At 47.8% G+C, this 24,074-nt stretch overlaps 1 protein-coding gene across 2 annotated transcripts in view; it reads right to left on the bottom strand.

Annotated features, from left to right (window-relative positions):
* The window catches only part of ncaph2 (non-SMC condensin II complex, subunit H2), a 50,966-nt gene extending 27,528 nt beyond the window's left edge, over window positions 1-23,438 (bottom strand). The window contains exons 1-9 of one of the 2 annotated variants that reach the window (XM_086010509.1): window positions 23,020-23,438; window positions 16,192-16,347; window positions 15,113-15,214; window positions 14,360-14,415; window positions 12,655-12,736; window positions 12,042-12,113; window positions 10,989-11,068; window positions 3,312-3,466; window positions 610-699 (exon numbers count right to left, since the gene is read on the bottom strand). In XM_086010509.1, the coding sequence (XP_085866635.1) occupies window positions 610-699; window positions 3,312-3,466; window positions 10,989-11,068; window positions 12,042-12,113; window positions 12,655-12,736; window positions 14,360-14,415; window positions 15,113-15,214; window positions 16,192-16,299 (745 nt within the window). In that variant the 5' untranslated portion in view covers window positions 16,300-16,347; window positions 23,020-23,438. Of the gene's footprint in view, window positions 1-609; window positions 700-3,311; window positions 3,467-10,988; window positions 11,069-12,041; window positions 12,114-12,654; window positions 12,737-14,359; window positions 14,416-15,112; window positions 15,215-16,191; window positions 16,348-22,471; window positions 22,730-23,019 lie in introns of those variants that run through there. The other variant, XM_086010508.1, reaches the window with a different exon arrangement.
* Window positions 23,439-24,074: the final 636 nt, after the last annotated feature.

Raw genomic sequence — 24,074 nt, 5'->3', positions numbered from 1 at the left:
AGTATCAATCTTATCCCGCTGAGCGTACGAATGAGAAATCAGGTATCTGGTTACTGTGCCCATCCTGCATGTTATAACAGGGCTCTGTATCCCCGAGCTGGGGAGGTTGGGCAGAGGTAGAATCATTCAAGGCTCCTGCTCCTGATCACTGTCCACTGACCCCTGGAAAGTGGGGCAAGGACACGAGGCTTGGCTGTGGCCCTCACACTTCTCCCCCCAGCAAGCCAAGAGTCTGATACCCACTGTCCCAGTTCAGACATGAATGTTGGCCCCTTGTGCGAGGGACCAGCGGGTGGCTTGCGCCTACAGAACAGCAAGAGGCAGCACCTTCCGGGCCACACAATTGACAAACTAAATTAGTGTGAAAATAACCACTGAGATTTCAGTACCATGCACCTGGTGAAATGCACCACTTGTTTTTTTTCTGCATGAATTAGTGTGAAACACCAGATTGGTCTGTCAATATCATGTGGCGATGAAATATACTCAACAGAACAGGCAAAGCAGCAACAACCCTCGCAAGGGAATTGCTGCTTTCCTCATCCCCTAAATCCCTTCTGTTTAAACTTAAAAGAAGCTGCACCAGATTCTCCAGAGCAGAATACTTACCACCCCCTTCATCTGAAAAGCGCAATACTGGAACTGGAGCCTGGCAGTCGCTGCTCTCCATCCCCACGTCCTGTGGAACATCCTGCAGGCCTGTAAACAATGCAAGGCACGGTGTAACGACCAGAATCCTGCTGTGTAACCCACCTGTGCCCACTCCACACCGCCGTCTGTGTTCTCAGCAAGCACCAGCACCAATCTTAGGAGACATCTGCCCTCCTTATAATCACCAACTTCATAAAATGATACAGCACTGGAGGCCATTCAGCCTATCGTACCTGTGCTGGCTCTTGGGTAGAGCCATACAATTAGTCCCACTCCCCTGCTCTTTCCCCCATAGCCCTGTAAATTTGTCCTCTTCCAAGTATTTATCCAATTCCCTTCTGAAAGTTATTATTGAATCTGCTTCCACCGCCCTTTCAAGCAGCGCATTCCAGATCAGAATATTCTTCTCATCTCTCCTGTGGTTCTTTTACCAATTACATTAAATCTGTGTCCTCTGGTTACCAATCCAACTGCTACTGGAAACACTTTCTCCTCAGCTACTCTATCCAAACCCTTTATAATTTTGAACACCTCTATTAAATCTCCCCTCAACCTCCCTGCTCTAAGAACAAACTCAGCGTTTCCAGTCTCACCACATTACTGAAGTCCCTCATCCCTGGTAACATTCTAGTAAATCTCCTCTGCACCCACTCCATTCACATCCTTCCGGAAAAAAAAACTTGCATTTATAGTGTCTTTATTAACATAGCAAAACGTCCCAAGGCACTTCACAAGAGCGTTATCATTCAAAATTTTGCACCAAGCCACAGAAGGAGATATCAAGACAGGTCAAATGGTGGAGTGATTAAAATCAGAGATGTGCAAGATGCCAGATGCCAGAATTGGAGGAACACAGAGATCGCGAAGACTTGTAGGGCTGGAGGAGGTTAGAGAGATAGGGAAGGGTGAGGATACAGAAGGATTTGAAAACAAGGATAAGAATTTTAAAATGGAGGTGTTGCCGGACCAGGAGCCAATGTAGGTCAGCGAGCATAGGGGTGATGGGTGAACAGGACTTGGTGAGAGTTAAGATACGGGCAGCAAAGTTTTGGATGAGCTCAAGTTTATGTAGGGTGGAAGCTAGGAGGCTGGCCAAGAGATCAATGGAATAGTGAAGTCTAGAGGTAACAAAGGCATGGGTGAGGGTTTCAGCAGCAGAGGAGAGGAGGCAATGTCAGAGTCGGGTGATGTTACAGAGGTGGATGTAGGCAATCTGAGTGATGGACTGGATATGTAGTTGGAAGCTCATCTCGGGGTCAAACACAACACCAAGGTTGCAAATGGTCTGGCTCAGCTTCAGAAAAATGCCAGGGAGGGGGATGAAAATGGTAGCCAGGGAACAGACTTTGTGGCAGGGACCAAAAACAATGGCTTCAGTCTTCCCAACATTTAGTTGGAGGAAATTTCTGCTCATCCAATACTGGATGTCGGACAAGCAGAGTAACAAATCACAGTGGACAGGTCGAGAGAGGTGGTGGCGGCGAGATAGAGCAGAGTGTCGTCAGCGTACATGTGGAACCTGACATTGTGTTTTCGGATGATGTCGCCAGGGGCAGCATGTAGATAAGAAATAGAAGGGGGCCAAGTATAAATCATTGGGAGACTCCAGAGGCAACGGTGCAGGAATGGGAAGAGTGGTGGTGCCCAGAATTGGACACAACTGGGGCCTAACCTTCAGATAGGTTTTTACTTAAAACACACTCAGACAATCTGAAAATCATGGCACAACAGTTCTGAAAATGTATAACAACACCTAGAGGGGGTAGTGATGCCCTTTCAGGAAAGGCAGTCCATGTTTAACTAACCTAAAGTTTCACATATATTCCAGATTTGTTGGTATGGCAATATGCAGCCGATCCCACACTTTGATTATACCATCATTCTCTGACAGAGGGAAGTGAGTATTTAATTACTGCTGCTAGTCAGACTCCATCTCAAGCACAGTGTACAGTTCAGGGCACCTACCCACAGGAAGGAAATGATGGCCCTGTCGAGGGTCAGGAGAAACAAAGATGATCCCAGATGTCAGGAATTTCAGTTCTGAGCAAGTTGGGCTGGCTTCCATTGCAGCAGAGGAGACTTGACATGATCTAACAACATTTTTTAAATGATCAGAGAACCGTTTACAGTACAGAAGGCCAATCGGCCCATCATGTCTGTTCTGGATCTTTGCTAGATCAATCCCAAACGAATCCCACTGCCCTGCGCTCTCCCCATAGCCCTGCATCAATCCCAAACTAATTCCACTGCCCTGTGCTCTCCCCATAGCACTGTATCATCCTCTATTCCAAGTATATATCCATTTTTCCTTTAAAAAGATGCAATGGTCTCCGTTTCATCCACACCCTGTGGCAAATCATTCCATGCTCCCACAACCCTCTATGTTGAAATTAAAGGATTTGACAGTGTTCAGCATTGTGCAGGGTTCAAATCCCAGGTGATAAGTTAAAAAAAGGATGGGATTATTGTGTCTAAGCACAATAACTAACATCAGACACCCGAGTCACAGCAGCAAACCACACTCTCAGGGAATGGGAGTTGTCCAATCAGACAATAATCAAGCTACAGAGATCCGAACAGTACTGGGGATCGGTGACACACTCAGCGAGAGCCTGCGACACTACAATGCGTCATCAGCTCGCTGGCACACAGTTAATTACCATTCCTATTGTGCTCTGCATTTTCCTGCTGTTGCCTGTTCAGATAGTTCATCGGTGACACATTGGCCAGCTCCAACATGAAGGCACCTGTGGCGTGAGGGGTGCAAGTGTTCATTCGGAAATCCTTGCGGCTGCCCAGGATCTCTCCTCTCCGGCTAGTGAAGAAGAAAACCTGTTAAGTTGGTAACTGAGGATTGGACACTCGTGTTTTCTTCAATTCCTCCCTGCCGCTATCCCCTCTCCTCCCCACCACCTTTTCCACCCTCCCTCCTGGGGTCCGGCTCCATGAGTCTCAACTGTCCTTCCAGCATAGTGAGCGAGGCAAGACTGTGTCAGCACCATAACCAAACGTGGAAGGATGACAGCAGATTCCGAGCCAGATCCCAATCCTGGCCTCACCCAACATCCGCACAAATACCTTGCACAACAGGTGACCAGGTACTTGCTCCTTCTCATTAACCTGGAGACATGCCAGGCTCAGATCAGCACAGAAAGTAACCTGGGACCTTTCTGCTCCATGTGACTCAGTATCACACCAGTCAGCAGGTGGTCACCTGCCTCTAACTCCTGGAATTCAGCCTTAGAGCTCCCTGACAACTACACCTCACCTGGATACTGAACATTCAACGTGAATATATCCAGAATCTGGGAAATTTACTGTTCTCAGCAAGGTGTAGGATGTCAGTGCTAGTAAACGAAGTAAACGTCAACCATGGACCCAATATCAGCATCAAACATTCCCACGCCAGGTACAGCACAGCTTAGATACAGAAAAAACCTCCCTCTACACTGTCCCATCAAACACTCCCAGGGCATGTACAGCACAGCTTAGATACAGAAAAAACCTCCCTCTACACTGTCCCATCAAACACTCCCATGCCAGGTACAGCACAGCTTAGATACAGAAAAAACCTCCCTCTACACTGTCCCATCAAACACTCCCATGCCAGGTACAGCACAGCTTAGATACAGAAAAAACCTCCCTCTACACTGTCCCATCAAACACTCCCAGGGCATGTACAGCACAGGTTAGATACAGGGTAAAGCTCCCTCTCCACTGTCCCATCAAACAATCCCAGGGCAGGTAATCAAGAAATAATGGGGGCTTGTAAGAAAGGTACTGCAATAATCGTGGGTGATTTTAATCTTCATATAGATTGGACAAAGGTAGCCTTGAGGATGAGTTCATAGAGTGTATTCAGGACAGTTTCTTAAAGCAATACATTGTGGAACCAACCAGGGGGACAGGCTATTTTAGATCTGGTAATGTGCAATGAGACAGGACTAATTAATGATCTCATAGTAAAGGATCCTCTGGGAAAGAGTGATCATAACATGATAGAATTTCACATTCAGTTTGAGGGTGAGAAACTTGGGTCTGAAACTAGTGTCTTAAACTTAAATAAAGGCAATTACAAGGGTATGAAGAGAGTTGGCTAAAGTGGACTGGTGAAAATAGATTAAAAGGTAAGACGGTAAAGCAGTGGCAAACTTTTAAGGAGATATTTCATAACTCTCAACAAAGATATATTCCAGTGAGAAAGGAAGACTCTACGAGACAGATGAACCATCCGTGGCTTACTAAGGAAGTTAAGGAGGGTATCAAATTGAAAGAAAAGGCATACAATGTTGCGAAGATTAGTGGTAGACCAGAAAATTGGGAAATTTTTAGAAACTTGCAAAGAATGACGAAAAAAATAAGAGGGAAAAAACAGATTGAGAGAGTAAACTAGCAAGAAATATAAAAACAGACAGTAAGAGCTGCTACAAGTATATAAAAAGGAAGAGAGTAGCTAAAGTAAATGTTGGTCCCTTAGAAGATGAGATTGGGGAATTAATAATGGGAAACAAGGAAATAGCAGAGACATTGAACAAATATTTTGTATCTGTCTTCATGGTAGACGACACAAAAAGCATCCGAATAGTTGTGGAAAATCAAGGGGGCAAAAGGGAGGGAGGAACTTAAAACAATCACTATCACTAGTGAAAACATACTAGGTAAACTAATGGGACTAAAGGCTGGCAAGTCCCCTGGACCTAATGGTCTGCATCCTAGGGTCTTAAAAGAAGTGGCTGCAGAGATAGTGGATGCATTGGTTGTGATCTTCCCAAATTCCCTCAATTCTGGAAAGGTCCCAGCAGATTGGAAAACTGCAAATGTTACGCCCCTATTCAAGAAAGAAGGAAGACAGAAAGCAGGAAACTACAGATCAGTTAGCCTAGCATCTGTCATTGGGAAAATGCTGGAATCCATTATTAAGGAAGTAGTAGCAGGACATTTAGAAAATCATAATAAAACCATGTTGACTCTGCTTGATTGTATGAAAGGGAAATCGTGTTTGACAAATTTATTAAGAGTTCTTTGAGGATGTAACAAGCAGGGTGGATAAAGGGGAACCAGTAGATGTAGTGTATTTGCATTTCCAAATGGCATTCGAGAAGGTGCCACATAAAAGGTTACTGCATAAGATAAGAGCTCATGGTGTTGGGGGTAATATATTAGCATGAATAGAGGATTTGCTAACTAACAGAAAACAGAGTCGGGATAAATGGGTCATTTTCAGGTTGGCAAACTGTAACTACTGGGGTGCCACAGGGATCAGTGCTGGGGCCTCAACTATTTACAATCTCTATTAATGACTTAGAAACATAGAAGATAGGAGCAGGAGTAGGCCATTCGGCCCCCTTGAGCCTGCTCCGCCATTCAATGCGATCATGGCTGATCATCCAAATTCAGTACTTGCTTTCTCCCCATACCCCTTGATTCCTTTAGCCGTGAGAAATATATCCAACTCCTTCTTGAATATATTTAATGAATTGGCCTCTACTGCCTTCTGTGGTAGAGAATTCCACAGGTTCACCACTCTCTGGGTGAAGAAATTCCTCATTTCTGTCCTAAATGGCCTACCCCTTATCCTTAGACTGTGACCCCTGGTTCTGGACTCCCCGACCATCGGGAACATTCTTCCTGCATCTAGTCTGTCCAGTCCTGTCAGAATTTTAAGTTTCAATGAGATCCCCTCTCATTCTTCTAAACTCCAGCGAGTGCAAGCCCAATCGACCCAATCTCTCCTCATACGTCATTCCTGCCATCCCAGGTATCAGCCTGGTGAATCTTCGCTGAACTCCTTCCATGGCAAGAACATCCTTCCTCAGCTAAGGCGACCAAAACTGCACACAATACTCAAGGTGTGGTCTCACCAAGGCCCTGTACAACTGCAGCAAGACATCCTTGTTCCTGTACTCAAACCCTCTCGCAACGAAGGCCAACATACCATTTGCCTTCTTAACCGCCTGCTGCACCTGCATGCTTACCTTCAGCGACTGGTGCACAAGGACACCCAGGTCTCGTTGCACTTCCCCTTCTCCCAATCTATTGCTATTCAGATAATAATCTACCTTCCTGTTTTTGCTACCATAGTGGATAACCTCACATTTATCCACGTTATATTGCATCTGCCATGCTTCTGCCCAATCACCCAACCTGTCCAAATCATCCTGGAGTTTCTCGGCATCCTCCTCACAGCACACACACCCACCCAGCTTTGTGTCGTCTGCAAATTTGGAGATATTACATCTAGTTCCCTTGTCCAGATCATTAATATATATTGTGAATAGTTGGGGTCCAAGGACCGATCCCTGCGGTACCCCACTAGTCACTGCCTGCCACTCGGAAAAAGACCCGTTTATTCCAACTCTTTGCTTTCTGTCTGCCAACCAGTTCTCTATCCAAGTCAGTACCTTGCCCCCAATCCCATGTGCCTTAACTTTACACGCTAATCTCTTATGCGGGACCTTATCGAAAGCCTTCTGAAAGTCTAAATACACCACATCCACTGGTTCTCCCTTATCTATTTTACCAGTTACATCCTTAAAAAATTCCAGTAGATTAGTCAAGCATGATTTACCTTTTGTAAATCCATGTTGACTTTGTCCGATCCTATCACTGTTTTCCAAGTACTCTGCTATTACATCTTTTATAATGGACTCTAGCATTTTCCCCACTACCGATGTCAGGCTTACCGGTCTGTAATTCCCCGTTTTCTCTCTACCACCTTTTTTGAATAGTGGGGTAACATTAGCTACCCTCCAATCCATTGGTACCGTTGGAAGATGATCAGCAATGCATCTACTATTTCTAGGGCCACTTCCTTAAGTACCCTAGGATGTAGATTATCAGGCCCTGCGGATTTATCGGCCTTCAATCCCATCAATTTCCTTAACACCATTTCCCTACAAATACTGATTTCTTTCAGTTCCTCCCTTTCATCAGACCCTATGTTCCCCGACATCTCTGGGAGGTTATTTGTGTCCTCCTTTGTGAAGACAGAACCAAAATATGTATTTAATTGGTCTGCCATTTCTTTGTTCCCCATTATAAATTCCCCTGATTCTGACTGCAAGGGACCTACGCTTGACTTCACCAATCTTTTTCTCTTCACATATCTATAAAAGCTTTTACAGTCAGTTTTTATGTTCCCTGCAAGCTTACTCTCATATTCTATTTTCCCCTTCTTAATTAATCCCTTTGTCCTCCTTTGTTGCTGCTCCCAATCCTCAGGTTTACTGCTTTTTCTGGCCAATTTATATGTCTGTTAGACTCGAATTCAGAGAAACTCTAGACTGAGACGGATTTGAGAATAAAGTAAAAGTTTTATTAGTAAATAGCTAAAAAGCTTGTGCACAAGGGAGAGAGGCTGACCTCCCCAGAATCGAACCTTTCCTCTCAAAGAAAATACAGCATACAAACATAGATATACTTTGATAGGCACCGCCCCCTGAGCCACAAAGGTGGGTGGGCCTGTACAGACAGCGTCATTATCATTCCCACCTCATTGGTTAGCATGGTTAGTCACTCAATGTTGGGAACCGCCCTGAGGTGTTCGTGGACATTTAACATAACATTTTCTAGTCTCTGTGAGCAAGGTCGCTTAATTCTTGAGATGATAAACAATGTCCGCTTTTGGTTGCGAGCAGACATTACAAAGGAAGATAAGGTGTTTGAGGCAGAGATAAAAATGGCCGACTCCCTATGAAGTTCAGTTCCCCTTATCTCTCAGAAGGCCAGCTGCATTAAACACTGCTTCTGTAACACGGATAACAACAAAGACAGAGACTAAGAGTCTAGTAAATACAGGAAACTTTGTGATATCCGGCACCGACGGGACCGAGCTGTTGCCGTCCCATCAAAACTGCCGGACAAACCAGCGCTAATGTTAAAACATACGGAGCTTTTGAGCTCCGTATCTAGCAACAAACCCTGTTGCTTCGAAACAGTCGGCCGTAGCTTGCAAGCGTCTCTGTAGCTAAGCAACAGCTTTAGCTAGATCTAGCAGAGCCTGACTGGTGGGAAAAAAAAGCAACGAAAAGAAAAAAAACTTACTGAACCGACTCCTGAATTTTGCCGGTGGATCGAGCATTCCAGACAGTTAACCTCCGGGTAAACCAAAGTTTCCTGTATGTTATTCCTACAGTACTTGGTTAATATGATGGTCAAGTATCCCATCATGCTTCGCAGCCACCTAAATGATACATGTTCATTTTATATATATTTCCTAATACGTGAGCTAAACATCCTTTAAATGGTTTCTAGTACTACAGCCCTCCCTACAGCTTTGGTTAATATATTTAAAGACTAGAGGATTCAGGCTTTGATTCACAGGCCTATTTTTGCAATCCAACATGTCCTCTCCTTGGATCTTATGCTATCCCTAATTTCCCTTGTTAGCCACGGTTGAGTCACCTTTTTTGTTTTATTTTATGCCAAACTGGGATGAACAAATTCTGTAGTTCATCCATGCGGTCTTTGAATGTTTGCCATTGCTATCCACCGACAACCCTTTGAGTGACATTCCCCAAATCAATCCTACCCAACTTGCGCCTCAGACCATCGTAGTTTCCTTTGTTTAAATCAGGACCCTAGTCTCTGAGCCAACAACTTCATTCTCCATCTTAATGAAGAATTCTATCATATGATCGCTCCGACCCTAGGGGCCTCGTACAACAAGATTGTTAATTAATCCTTTCTCGTTACATAATACCCAGTCTAAGATGCCTGATCTCTGGTTGGTTCCTTGGACATATTGGTCCAGGAAACCATCCTGTAAACACTCCTGGAATTCCTCCTCCACAATATTGTTCCTAATTTGGTTAGCCAATTTATATGTAGATTAAAGTCACCCATGATGACTGCTGTGCCTTATTGCACGCTTCTCTAATTTCCCTTTTAATGCCATCCCCAACCTCTGCATTACTTGGACGAAGGGACCAAGTGTAGTGTAGCCAAATTTGCTGACGATACAAAGATAGGTGTAAAAGCAAGTTGAGGAGGACACAGAGTCTGCAAAGGGATAGATAGATAAAGTGAATGGGCCAAAATTTAACAGATGGAGTATAATGAGGGAAAATGTGAGGTTATCCACTTGGGTAAGTAGAAAAGCAAAATATTCTTTTAATGGAAAGATTCTACAGAATGCTGCAGTACAGAGGGATCTGGGTGTCCTCGTACATGAAACAAAAATAAAAAGATAGGATGCAGGTACAGCACGTAATTAAGGCGGGCAAGTAGAATGTCGACCTTTATTGCAAGGGGGATGGAGTATAAGAGTAGGGAAGTCTTGCTACAACAGGACTTTGGTGGGAGGCCACACCTGGCGTTGATGAAGTGGTCCCAGACCTGAAACGTTAACTCTGTTTCTCTCTCCACGGATGCTGCCTGGCCTGCTGAGTATTTCCAGCATTTTCTGTTGTTATTTCAGATTTCCAGCATCCGCAGTATTTTGCAATTATATCCTAGAGTACTGCGTATAGTTTTGGTCTCCTTATTTAAGGAGAGATGTACTTGCATTGGAGGCAGTTCAGAGAAGGTTCACTAGGTTGATTCCTGGGATGAAGGGGTTGTCTTATGAGGAAAGGTTGAGCAGCTTGGGCCTATACTCATTGGAGTTTAGAAGAATGAAAGGTGATCTTATTGAAACAGAAGAGATTTTGAGGAGGCTTGACAGGGTAGATGCTGAGAGGATGTTTCTCCTCGTGGGGGAATCTAGAACTCGGGGGCATAGTTTCAGAATAAGGGGTTGCCCATTTAAGACGGAGATGAGGAGGAATTTCTTCTCTCAGAGGGTCGTGAATCTTTGGAATTCTCTACCCCGAGAGCTGTGGAGGCTGAGTCAGCGAATATATTCAAGGCTGAGAGGGACAGATTTTTGAACTACAGGGGAATCGAGGGTTATGGGGAACAGGCAGAAACGTAGAGTTGAGGCCAAGATCAGATCAGCCATGATCTTATTGAATGGTGGAGCAGGCTTGAGAGGCCGAATGGCCTACTCCTGCTCCTATTTCTTATGTTCTTATGTTATGTACAGCACAGGTTAGATACAGGGTAAAGTTCCCTGTAAATTGTCCCAAATCACTAACCCCAGACTCAGAAGCATATCTGCACTGTAGCAATGTGACATCTCCATTTCTCCAGCCAGCCAACTGAGTATCAAGTAGCAGCACATTACACAGCCTAGTATGGTGAACTAACCTCCACCAGCAACTGGAATAAAGCTGCTCGAAATTCAAAGAACCCTTACAGCTGGCAGAGAAAGAGACTTTCACACCGTCTGTCTGGGACGCACTGACTGGGTGCCTGCCTTGATCTGCTATCCGTGTGTGTGACAGCACATTCCATACCTGAGCAGTGGGTTGTTCTTTTTCTCGATTTCCTCCGGTGGTACCAGTGCCATTGGCGTTAGTGGAATAATGTTCACAGCCTGCAGCATCGAGAGAAGTACAGGGCAGTCACAATGTAAACATTTATAATGGGAATTTCTATGTAAACAGTTGCCTGTCACGATGCAGTTGCAGGCCTCCCACCACTGGTGGCTCAAGTCCCCAGGTCGACCGCCACTTTCTTCCTCTGCCACATCACAAGTCTTACCTCAGGCTCCCCACCTGCCCCACTCTTTCTCTCTCTCCCTCCCTCTCCCCCCCCCCCACACCTTAGCTTAGGCTCTCCGCCTGCCCCCTCTTTAACTCGGGCACCCATCGCCCCCCACTCCCTTACCTCAGACACCACCCCCTCCCCCCCCCGCATACCTCAGGCTCTCTCCTTCCGCAGCCCCTCAGGTGATGCCCCAGTCCAACATGACCACCCCTCCCCGCCACCCTCCCCTCCAAGTGTTATTCATACTTCAATATTGCTCTGCTCTTCAAATGCCCGACCATCATCCACTTCGCTCCATCTCTCATGACCTCCAGCTCCTGCTCCCAATCGCCACTATTCTTCCCAGACCATTCCTCGATCGCCTCTTGCAGACGCCTGCTGTCTTTTGCAGATTCTCCCAGTCCCACAGCTACACTTCGCTGCCGGCCTTGTCCCAGAGCTTTGGCCTCTTCCAAGCTCCACTCTTCATCACAGGCAAATTGTCCATCCTGCTATAGCTCCAGGTCCCACTCCCTTCCCTGGCTTTGCTTGCAGTCATTTTTTTTATTCCCACTCTCTTATGGTGCAACCCCCCCCCCCCCCCCCCCCCCCTCCCAAACAGCCTATAGTCTCCCTGTGGTGAAGCCTAGTGTCGAGCTCCAGCCCTCACTCCGTGTCATGAAGGTTGCTGTGAGCTGTGCTAGGTGGGGAAGCTGGGGGTTTTGGGGTGGTGGGGGGGGAAAAAAGAAGACCCATTATGCTAACTGGGTACCACTTTGCATCATTGAGAGTCTGGGGAATCACAAATAAGGATTACGTACGGGCGAATTGTGCTCCTTCTGCAAATCAATGCTGGTTTTTGCTGAACACTCAATATCATCAAGGGACAGAAACTGGAAAGCAAGGATTTCAGCAGTTAGTGACATCAGACGTAGAAAGACACAAGATCACAACTGCCCAGTTACTTTTGCATCAGATTATAGGAGCAGTATCGCACACCAGAGCAGTGACTGCTCCGGTGCTGGAACCTGAAGGGGCGCCAAGCCCGAACCTGAAGGGGCGCCAAGCCCGAACTGTATGCTGAGCAGAGCAGAGTCCAACGCAGCCCCCGAGCAGTTAAACTTACAATCCCATTTTTACTTCAGGAGAATATTATTCGTTCATTTCAACCCCACAAAGTAATTAATCCCACTGTTTCAGGTTCAGTTTACACGTCTCCTTATGTAACTCGAGTGCCCCCACACCAGTGTTCACTATCTGAATCACTGCTTCCATTGCATGGAACAGATTGTCAACATAACAGTCACAGCACTTAGATATTCCAAATTGCTGGAGATATGCAAGTTGTTTTTTTTATTATTTTGCTTCAGTCATTTACATCTAATTAATTTCACAGAGTTAATGAACAGTAAATCCTGACTCAAAGCTCCTTACTTCCTGATCAGCCTTCTGATTAGCCAAGGACACGTCATTATCTGTACCATCATCCCCAATAGATGTAGCCTTTTGATTCCGCCTGAAATAGCAAACATAAAAATGACATTTCAAGCAGCTTCTACAGCCAGAACATCACCGTAAAAATATTTACATTTACAGAAAATATGGACAGCGATCCTCTCCTATTTAACAACCTTCTACATCTAATGTTAACGCAGCACATTACAGGAAACTTTGGTTTATCCGGAGGTTAACTGTCCGGAATGCTCGAGCCACCGGCAAAATTCAGGAGTCGGTTCAGTAAGTTTTTTTCTTTTCGTTGCTTTTTTTTCCCCACCAGTCAGGCTCTGCAAGGTCTAGCTAAAGCTGTTGCTTAGCTACAGCCGACTGTTTAGAAGCGGTTAGCAACAGGGTTTGTTGCTAGATACGGAGCTCAAAAGCTTCCGTATGTTTTAACATTAGCGCTGGTTTGTCCGGCAGTTTTGATGGGACGGCAACAGCTCGGTCCCGTCGGTGCCGGATATCACAAAGTTTCCTGTACTGAGTGTAACAGTCCCATAATAACACACAGCCTGTTACTGGGTGTAACAATCCTATAACACACAACCTGTTACTGGGTGTAACAATCCTATAACACACAACCTGTTACTGGGTGTAACAATCCTATAACACACAACCTGTTACTGGGTGTAACAATCCTATAACACACAGCCTGTTACTGGGTGTAACAATCCTATAACACACAACCTGTTACTGGGTGTAACAATCCCATAACAACACAGCCGGTTACAGGGTGTAACAATCCTGTAACACACAACCTGTTACTGGGTGTAACAATCCTATAACAACACAGCCTGTTACTGGGTGTAACAATCCTATAACAACACAGCCTGTTACTGGGTGTAACAATCCCATAACAACACAGAGCCTGTTACCACATGTAATGCTCCTGTAACAGCATGTTACCACATGTAATGCTCCTGTAACAGCATGTTACCGCATGTAATGCTCCTATAATAACACAGCCTCTTACTGAGTGTAACTCTCCTGTAGTTCCATTACTGGAGTGTAATGTTTCTGTAATAATAGCATGCTACTGGGTGTGATGCTCCTGTAGTAACTTAATGTTTAGTTGTATAATACTGCTACAGGAAACTTTGGTTTATCCGGAGGTTGTATATCCGGAAACCTCGATCTACCGGCAGAAATCAGGAGCCGTTTTGTTAGGTTGTTTTTCTTCTCGTGGCTTTGTTTTCAACAGTCGGGCTCTGGAAAGTCTCTCTGAAGCTGTTGCTAAGCTACAGAGACGCTTCCAAGGTACGGGCCGACTGTTTACAAGCTGTTGCTAAGCAACAGTGTTTGTTGTCAGATACGGAGATGAAAACCTCCGTATGCTTCAACATTAACTTTGTATGTCCAGCAGTTTTGATAGATCGGCAACAGCTCGGTCCCGGATATAACAAAGTTTCCTGTACATAACACTGTACTCCTGGGTATAGTATGTGTGTGTATATATATAACACTCAGAAATATTACTGAACACTGTTCTACTGAGTGTAATACTCTTGCATTAATATAACCCTGCATATACACTATGCATTACGGAGTATAGTACCATTGTGTGTATAGGGCACTTGGCATAACCTTCCTGCAGACATTAATTTATGGCCAGTACTGGTTAATTATTACAAGGATTCTTTACTTTTTATTGGAGATGAAGTCCAGCGCCTGGTGCACGAGAGAATACAGGTATTCCACCTGTGGAGAAAGGAAAATCATCTTCACATCAATCCCAACAGGCCAGTCTGCAGCAACACAGAATTCCTAAGCTGCCATCAGACCGACACCTACAGCGTCACTAGACCGGGTAGCTTTCCAAACCTTGCATTAAATGCCTTCATATTGAAAGTTTTTAACCATCTTTGAGCTTTGCTAAGCATATTTCTCTGCCTTAGTAAATATTCCTATACCAAAAATGAGTGGGCAATCAGCTCCCCAAACCAATCCCTATCACCCCACCTAGCCTGTCTACACCCCCCACCCCAGCAAAACCTGGCCAGTCCCTCCCCAGCCCGCCACCCCAACTCCAACCTACACCCCCCTCCCGGCCTGTACCAACCCCCGTGCCCCTCCCTTCTCCTGGCCAGTCTGTCCCAGTACCTGCATGCCCCTCCCCAGCCCATCAACCCTCCTCCAACCCACCCCCCGCCCCCCAGCCCATCAACCCTCCTCCAACCCACCCACCCACACACCCCCCCCCCCCCCAAAACCGGGGTCTGTACCAACTCCAATGCCCCTCCCCATTCCTGGCCAGTCTCTCCCAGCACCCGCATGCCCCTCCCCCACCAGCCCAGCCCCTCCCCCGACTCGCACACCGCTCCCTCCACCCAGCCCGCCCTGCACATCCCAAATCCCACCCCGCCCCCTCCACCGCAGTAAGACAGGATGAACTGACCTTCCTGCTGTAAATACACGCCGAGCCCTGGATCAGCAGAGCAGCTTCTGCAAAGTTCATTGTCGTTTTCCCATCATCGAAGGAAATGCAGATCTGGTCCAACTGGGAGAGAGAGAGAGAGAGAGATTGCCCTGAGGATTACATACCGCAGCTGTAGCCACAGGGTCAGAAAGCTGGCTGGCAGACAGGAAGCAGAGGTGGGTTAAATGAAAAAACAACAGAAAATGCTGGAAAAACTCAGCAGGCCAGGCAACATCCGTGGAGAGAAAAGAGTATCGACGTTTCAGGTCTAACCCTTTTTCAAAACTGGAAAAAGGGTTAGACCCGAAACGTCGACTCTATTTTCTCTCCACAGATGTTGCCTAGCCTGCTGAGTTTTTCCAGCATTTTCTGTTGTTATTTCGGATTTCCAGCATCTGCAGTATTTTGCTATCGTACGTGGGTTAAATGATCCTTTCTCAGATTGGATAAGGGTTGGCACTGACATACCCCAGGGGCCTGCTTCACAGGGCAAAGATTGGAACTGGGGTACCCCAGGGGCCCGCTCCACGGGACAGAGATTGGAACTGGGGTGCCCAAAGGACCCGCTCCACGGGGCAGAGATTGGAACTGGGGTACCCCAAGGACCCGCTCCACGGGGCAGAGATTGGAACTGGGGTACCCCAGGGGCCCGCTCCACGGGACAGAGATTGGAACTGGGGTAACCTAGGGGCCCGCTCCACAGGGCAGAGATTGGAACTGCGGTACCCCAAGGGCCCGCTCCACGGGGCAGAGATTGGAACTGACATATCCCACGGGCCCGCTCCAGGGGGCAGCGATATAGACGATTAGGATTTGGGTAGAGGCAGCACAATTTCAAAGATGACACAAAAGTGAGGGGTTTGGCCAACAGCAAGGGGAGTTGATCACTAACTGAAATTGCCACGGTTCAAAATAAAGTTTGCAACAAAATAAAGGCATAAAAATCTACATTTCACAGCAACAGAAAGACAGAAAGAATTGGGGAGAGGGAGATAAACAAAGGGCAGTGAATCATGCCATAGGAAAACAAGTAATCTTCAGCAACACCCAAACCTCACCTCTTCCAGATACTCCCCCAGCTGAGCTGCCACGTCAATCTCCCAGTTCTTCGTCAGCTCTCTGATGGGCTGAAGGAGATGTGTGAATCGTGACTCAACATCCTCCATCTTCTACTCAGCACAGAACCCTGGAGACGAGGAATTAAAATGCAGCATCTGGAGGGAGAAACAGAGTTAACGTTTCAGGTCGATGACCTTTCATCAGAAAACTGGAGACAAGGGGACATCTGTAACTGTGGCACAGGGAACGGGGGGGGGGGGGGGGAAAGAGGGGGCGGTGTTATTAGAATATAACCCATTGAGATTTACTGAAGGCCCCATCTACATAAACACACACACATTCAATTTTGGTCGGTCCCTCTCCTGACATGAAATGAAACAAATATTACTTCAGTTTAGGAGGAAATCAACTAAGAGGAACACACAACAGTCACATCTCATTATCCTTGGCCCCCTCCTATTTCTCATCTATATGCTGCCCCTTGGCGACCTCATCCGAAAACACAGCATCAGTTGCCACATGTACGCGGACGACACCCAGCTCTACCTCACCACCACTTCTCTTGACCCCACTCCACGGTCTCTAAATTGTCAGACTGCTTGACATCCAATTCTGGATGAGCAGAAATTTTCTCCAATTAAATATTGGGAAGACCGAAGCCATTGTTTTTGGTCCCCACCACAAACTCTGTTCCGGACATGACTCCATCCCTCTCCCTAACATTTATCTTTGAGGCTGAACCACACTGTTCGCAACCTTGGTGTCATATTTGACACTGAAATGAGCTTCCGACCACATATCCGTGGCATAACTAAGACCGCACTCCTGGCTGGCCTCCTACGTTCTACCCTACGTAAACTTCAGCTCATCCAAAACTCGGCTGCCCGTGTCCTAACTCACACCAAGTCCCGTTCTCCCATTACCCCTGTGCTCGCTGACCTACATTGGCTCCTGGTTAAGCAATGCCTCGATTTCAAAATTCTCATCCTTGTTTACAAATCCCTCCATGGCCTCGCCCCTCCCTATCTCTAATCTACTCCAGCACCACAACCCCCCTCCAACTCTGTAATCTCCTCCAGCCCCAAAACCACCCCCCATCTCTAATCTCCTCTAGCCCAACAACCACCCCACCTCCCAGATATCTGCGCTCCTCTAAATCTGCCCTCTTGAGCATCCCTGATTATAATCACTCAACCATTGGGGGCCGTGCCTTCTGTTACCTGGGCCCTAAGTTCTGGAATTCCCTGCCTAAACCTTTCCGCCTCTCTAACTCTCTTTCCTCCTTTAAGACACTCCTTAAAACCTACCTCGTTGACCAAGCTTTTGGTCATCAACCCTAATTTCTCCTTATGTGACTTGGTGTCAAATTTTGTGTCTTATTATAATATACTGTTTAGCACTCTTCTTCTTCTTGGGCAGTCTCTCGGAACCGAGGATGACTTGCTTCCACATTAAAAATGAGTTTGCAGGTGACTGATGAGTCCAATGCGGGACCGACAGTCTCTGTCACAGGTGGGGCAGACGGTGGTTGAAGGGGCGGGTGGGTGGGGTGCTTGGGTTGGCGTGCGCTCCTTGCGCTTGGCTTCCGCTTGCTCCCGGCGAAGCGACTAGAGGTGTTTGGCGCCTTCCCAGATGCTTCTCCTCCACTTTGTGGGGTCTTGGGTCAGGGATTCCCAGGTGTCAGTGGGGATGTTACACTTTTTCAAGGAGGCTTTGAGGGTGTCCTTGAAGCGTTTCCTCTGCCCACCTGGGGTTCTCTTGCCGTGCCGGAGCTCCAAGTAGAACACTTGTTTTGGGAGTCTCGTATCGTGCATGTGGACAATGTGACCCGTCCATCGGAGCTGATGAAGCTTTGACCACACTCAGATGCTGGGGATGTTGGCCTGAGCAAGAACACGGACATTGGTGCACCTATCCTGCCAATGGATTTGCAGGATCTTGCAGAGGCAGCATTGGTGGTACCTCTCCAGTGCTTTGAGGTGCCTGCTGTACATGGTCCATGTCTCTGAGGCATACAACAGGGCGGGTATCACTGCTGCTCTGTAGACCATGAGTTTAGTGCCGGGTTTGAGGTCCTGGTCTTCAAACACTCTCTTCCTCAGGCGGCGACCGAAGGCTGCACTGGCACACTGAAGGCGGTGTTGGACTTTGTTGTCGACGTCTGCCCTTGTTGACAGTAGGCTCCCGAGGTATGGAAAATGGTCCACGTTGTCCAAGGCCTTGTCGTGGATTTTGATAATCGGTGGGGGGGGGGGCAGTACTGTGTGGCAGGGGCAGGTTGGTAGAGGACCTTTGTCTTACGGATGTTTAGTGTAAGGCCCATGCTCTCGTACACTTCGGTGAAGGTGTTGACGATGGTTTGGACTTCGACCACCGAGTGAGCGCAGATGCAAGCGTCGTCTGCATACTGTAATTCGACAACAGAGGATGGGACGACCTTGGATCTGGACTGGAGGCGACGGAGGTTGAACAGTAAATTAACTCCACTCAAGTCGCAATGCGGATCCCGCCCACTAAGGGGCACAATGGACATGATCTTCACCGCACGTCAATTACAAGAGAAATGCAGGGAACAGCACCAACCGCTGTACATGGCCTTCTTTGATCTCACAAAGGCCTTCAACACTGTCAACTGTGAGGGATCATGGAGTGTCCTCCTCAAATTCGGCTGCCCTCAAAAGTTTGTCACCATCCTCCACCTGCTTCGCGACGACATGCAAGCCGTGATCCTGACCAACGGTTCCACCACAGACCCAATTCACGTACGAACCAGGGTCAAACAAGGCTGTGTCATCGCACCAACGCTCTTCAAGATCTTCCTTGCTGCAATGTGAAGCACTATGGGATGTTTTACTACGTTAAAGGCGCTATATAAATACAAGTTGTTGTAAATTTATTGTATTGATATTGATTGATCTTTCCTACAGGAACATAGCAAAGTACAGGACTGGAAAATACTTGTAATCCCTAAAGACTATAGCATACAATAGAATTACAACACAAACAGGCCGTTCTACCCAACCAGTCCGCGTTAGTGTTTATCCTTCACACAAGCAATATCCTAATCCCATGTATCCACCATAACCAACATTCACTACAAAACTAAACAAGGGGGAAAAAAGCATAATACTGCAGATGCTGGAAGCTGAAAGAAAACCAGAACTGCAGGAAACACAAGCGGGTCAGTCAGTCTCTGCAGGGAACAGAGAAGTTAATGTTTCGTTCCAACTGAACTTCACCCTTCATGTTTCGGATCCACCCAGGATTACAAATATCTCTTCGATAATAATCGTTCCTCAAACTACTGCTCTCGCCGCATCGAGATCCACGCTCAACGCATGCACCGCCACATGAACAACCTCGACCTCTCTCTTCAGCAGCACCGACGCACTCTATTTCAAAGCTGTCCGGGTCCACAGTTCCATTTCATCCTTCGACTCATCCGACGCTTACAACAAAAAAAATGTTTTTCTTCCTTTCTGATGTCAAGGATCACAAGCTTCATCAACTCTTGGACACTAACATCCCTCCAGAACCTTCTTCCCCGTTTCCTTTCCTCTGATCCCATCCCTTCTTCCAATCTCACCCCCTGCCGTGTTTTCACTATCCCTCTGACCCCAAACGATCAGTCCTCAGCAAAGGCCTGAGCTTCATCCCCAGCCAAAGGCCTGAGCTTCATCCCCTTACGTCCCCATCTGAATGAATTTCGAGCTCGGCACGATGCCGAGCTCTTCTTCCGTCGCCTTCGTCTCCGTGCCCACTTCTCTGGCCAGGAGTCTTCCCCCGCTTTCTAAATTCTCATTCTACTTGGACCCCTCCCTCTGGCCTCTTACCCTCTCTAGATCTTTACATTGCTAACTGCCGACGTCTCCATTTCTCTGCTCCCCTCTCTCACTCCAACCTAACTCCCTCTGAACTTGCAGCACTCCGTTCTCTCCGATCCAACCCTAACATTATCATTAAACCTGCTGATAAGGGTGGTGCTGTTGTTGTTTGGCGAACCGACCTCTACCTTGCGGAAGCTGAACGCCAACTCTCCAACACCTCCTCCTACCTCCGCCTGGACCGTGACCCCACTAGCAAACATCAAGCCATTGTTTCCAAGTGTGTCACTGACCTCATCTCCTCTGGAGATCTTCCCCCCATGGCCGCCAACCTCATAGTCCCCCAACCCCCGCTTCTATCTCCTTCCCAAGATCCACAAACAGGACTGCCCTGGTAGACCCATCGTTTCAGCCTGTTCTTGCCCCACGGGACTTATCTCTTCTATCTCGACTCCATTTTTTCTCCCCTTGTCCAGTCTCTTCCACCTACATTCGCGACTCTTCCGACGCCTCCGTCACCTTAAACAGTTTCCTGCCCCAACCGTCTCCTTTTCACTATGGATGTCCAATCATTCTACACCTCCATCCCCCACCAGGACGGCCTTCGGGCACTCCGTTTCTTCCTTGAACAGAGGCCCAACCAGTCCCCATCCACCACCACCCTCCTCCGCCTGGCTGAACTTGTTCTCACATTGAACAACTTCTTTGACTCCACTCACTTCCTCCAAATTAAAGGTGTTGCTATGGGGACCTGCATGGGCCTAGCTATGCCTGCCTGTTCATGGGATATGTGGAACATTCTTTGTTCCAGTTCTACTCAGGTCCCCTCCCCACCTCTTTTTCCAGTACATCGATGACTATATTGGTGCCGTTTCCTGCTCTCGCCCTGAACTAGATAAGTTCATTCACTTTACTTCCAATTTCCACCCTTCCCTCACCTTCACATGGTCCATCTCCGACTCTTCCCTTCTCTTCCTTGACTTCTCCGTCTCCATTTCTGGCGATCGGCTTTCGACTAACATCCACTACAAGCCCACCGACTCCCACAGCTACCCTGGACTACACTTCCTCCCACCCCGCTTCCTGTAAGGACTCTACTCCATTCTCCCAGTTTCTCCGTCGCGTCTGTTCTGACGATGCCACCTTCCATACCAGTGCTTCCGACATGTCTTCCTTTTTCCTCAACCGAGGATTCCCCTCTACTGTGGTTGACACGGCCCTTGACAGTATCCGTTCTATTTCCCGCACTTCTGCTCTCACCCCTTCCCCTCCCTCCCAGAACCATGATAGGGTTCCCCTTGCCCTCACCTTTCACCCCACCAGCCTCCACATTCAACGGATCATCCTCCGCCATTTCCAACGTGATCCCACCACCAAACACATCTTCCCCTCACCTCCCCTTTCAGCATTCCGAAGGGACCGCTCCCTCTGCGACACCCTGGTCCACTCCTCAATCACCCCCAACAGCCCTTCTCCTTCACCTGGCATCTCCCCATGCAAGCGCAAGAGATGCAACACATGCCCTTTTACCTCCTCCTTCCCACTGTCCGGGGCCCCAAACACCCCTTCCAGGTGAAACAGCGATTTACTTGTACTTCTTGCAATTTAATATACTGTATTCGCTGCTCACGATGCAGTCTCCTCTACATTAGGGAGACCAAACGCAAATTGGGCTTTGCGGAACACCTCTGTTCAGTCCATACGGGTGATCTTGAGCTTCCGGTCGCCTGTCACTTTAATTCTCCACTTCACTCCCACTCTGATCTCGGCCTAATACATTGTTCTAATGAAGCTCAATGTAAGCTTGAGGAACAGCACCTCATCTTTCGATTGGGCACTTTACAGCCTGCCGGACTCAACAATTTCAGATAATAATCCCTGCCCCCATTTTTCATGCAGTATGATTTTGCCATTCCCATTTGCAACATTTTCACAGCATATTCTTTCAATTCCTTCCTCCCCTCCTAAACCCCTCCCTGTCTCTGCACCTGCTTAATATCTGTTACATTTCCAGCTTTTTCCAGTCCTGATGAAGGGTCCCAGACCTGAAACGTTAACCCTGTTTCTCTCTCCACGGATGCTGCCTGGTCTGCTGAGTATTTCCAGCATTTTCTGTTGTTATTTCAGATTTCCAGCATCTGCAGTATTTTGCTATTATATACAGAGAAGTTAATGTTTGGGGTGGACCCTCCTTCAGAACTAGAACGCAAGAGGCTGCCGAACATATTAATACAACCAGAAAAATAGGGAATAAAAACAGAAAATGCTGGAAATACTCAGCAGGTCAGGCAGCATCTATCGATGACATTTCATCAGAAAGGTAGGGAGAAGAGGAAACATATTTAACAACAGACAAACCCAAAGACAGAGAGAAATTGACGGGCAGAGAGGTAGGTGCAGGGGGCGGTCGGGGAAGACACTGACCGCTCGGCTCAGTTGTCGGGACAACACTCACCCCACGGAGGACCCTGATCGACCCGCGCTCCCCTCTCCCGGAGTCCGAGTGTCCGGAGTCCAGCTGCCTAACTGTCCGGGTTTTGCCTCCAGTTCTGTTACTTTTCCTGTTTTGAGGCCGGCGCCATTTTTTGTTTTTCCCGCGCAGGACCCACCTCAGACTGCGCATGTGGGCGGCCCAGACTCAACCACCCGATAATGGGGGAGGACAGGGCTCCCAACTGAGACAAAACACATTTAGAGAGAATTTCTCACAAGATGAAATATCTAAGTTAGAATCTTTGTTATCGAATAAATCGTTTGCTCAAACAACTGAATTGCTTCAGTAAGTTAATGAAAAATGCCTAGAGAAAAGCTCCCCTCTCGCCCTTATGGTACAGGCTTCAAGTAAAGGGGAGACGTAGGGTTCTAGAGCAGTTCATTTCGAGAATAGGGGGCAAAAACTTCAGAAACCTTTCTAAAAAGACAAAAAAGTTGAAGTCCATTGTTAAGATGGTTATTTGTTTCATATATCATCAATACTAATGGCAGTATTAATTAGTAACTCACAGTCGACTATATTGAAGTGGTTTGGATTCCTCCCATTAACTCCCCCCGCCGAGCGGTCGTGGTTGAGTCGAGGCTTGGTCCACTGGATACAGTGTCACCGGGGCCTGCCACTGGATACAGTGTCACCGGGGCCTGCCGCCGGATACCTTGCAGCTCTAGCATGGGGGAAATCAGGCTGTCGCGCTGCGCCTTCCTCTGGGGCATCGCCGCCATCTACCTGTGTGCATTCACCTCGCTTTATGTTCAGATCCCAGGTAACAGCAGCGACCTGGTAGTCTGTGGGGCTGAAGGCTCAGATCGGGATAGGGTGCAGAGAATATGTGGGGTAGTGCAATGAACTGGTGTGAATGTGGGATAGTGCAGGGGACTGGTGTGAACGCGGGATGGTGCACGGGACTGGTGTGAACGCGGGATGGTGCACGGGACTGGTGTGAACGCGGGATGGTGCACGGGACTGGTGTGAACGCGGCATGGGGCACGGGACTGGTGTGAACGCGGCATGGGGCACGGGACTGGTGTGAACGCGGCATGGGGCACGGGACTGGTGTGAACGCGGCATGGGGCACGGGACTGGTGTGAACGCGGCATGGGGCACGGGACTGGTGTGAACGCGGCATGGGGCACGGGACTGGTGTGAACGCGGGATAATGCACGGGACTGGTGTGAACGCGGGATAGTGCACGGGACTGGTGTGAACGCGGGATAGTGCACGGGACTGGTGTGAACGCGGGATAGTGCACGGGACTGGTGTGAACGCGGGATAGAGCACGGGACTGGTGTGAAAGCGGGATAGTGCACGGGACTGGTGTGAAAGCGGGATAGTGCACGGGACTGGTGTGAACGCGGGATAGAGCACGGGACTGGTGTGAACGCGGGATAGAGCACGGGACTGGTGTGAACGCGGGATAGTGCACGGGACTGGTGTGAACGCGGGATAGAGCACGGGACTGGTGTGAACGCGGCATGGGGCACGGGACAGGTGTGAACGCGGGATAGTGCACGGGACTGGTGTGAACGCGGGATAGTGCACGGGACTGGTGTGAACGCGGGATAGT

The sequence above is a fragment of the Somniosus microcephalus genome, chromosome 17 (assembly GCF_052327205.1).
Source record: "Somniosus microcephalus isolate GS21.2 chromosome 17, FLI_Smic_1.0, whole genome shotgun sequence".
NCBI classification, from domain to species: domain Eukaryota; kingdom Metazoa; phylum Chordata; class Chondrichthyes; order Squaliformes; family Somniosidae; genus Somniosus; species Somniosus microcephalus.
This window is presented reverse-complemented; position numbering and strand designations above follow the sequence as displayed.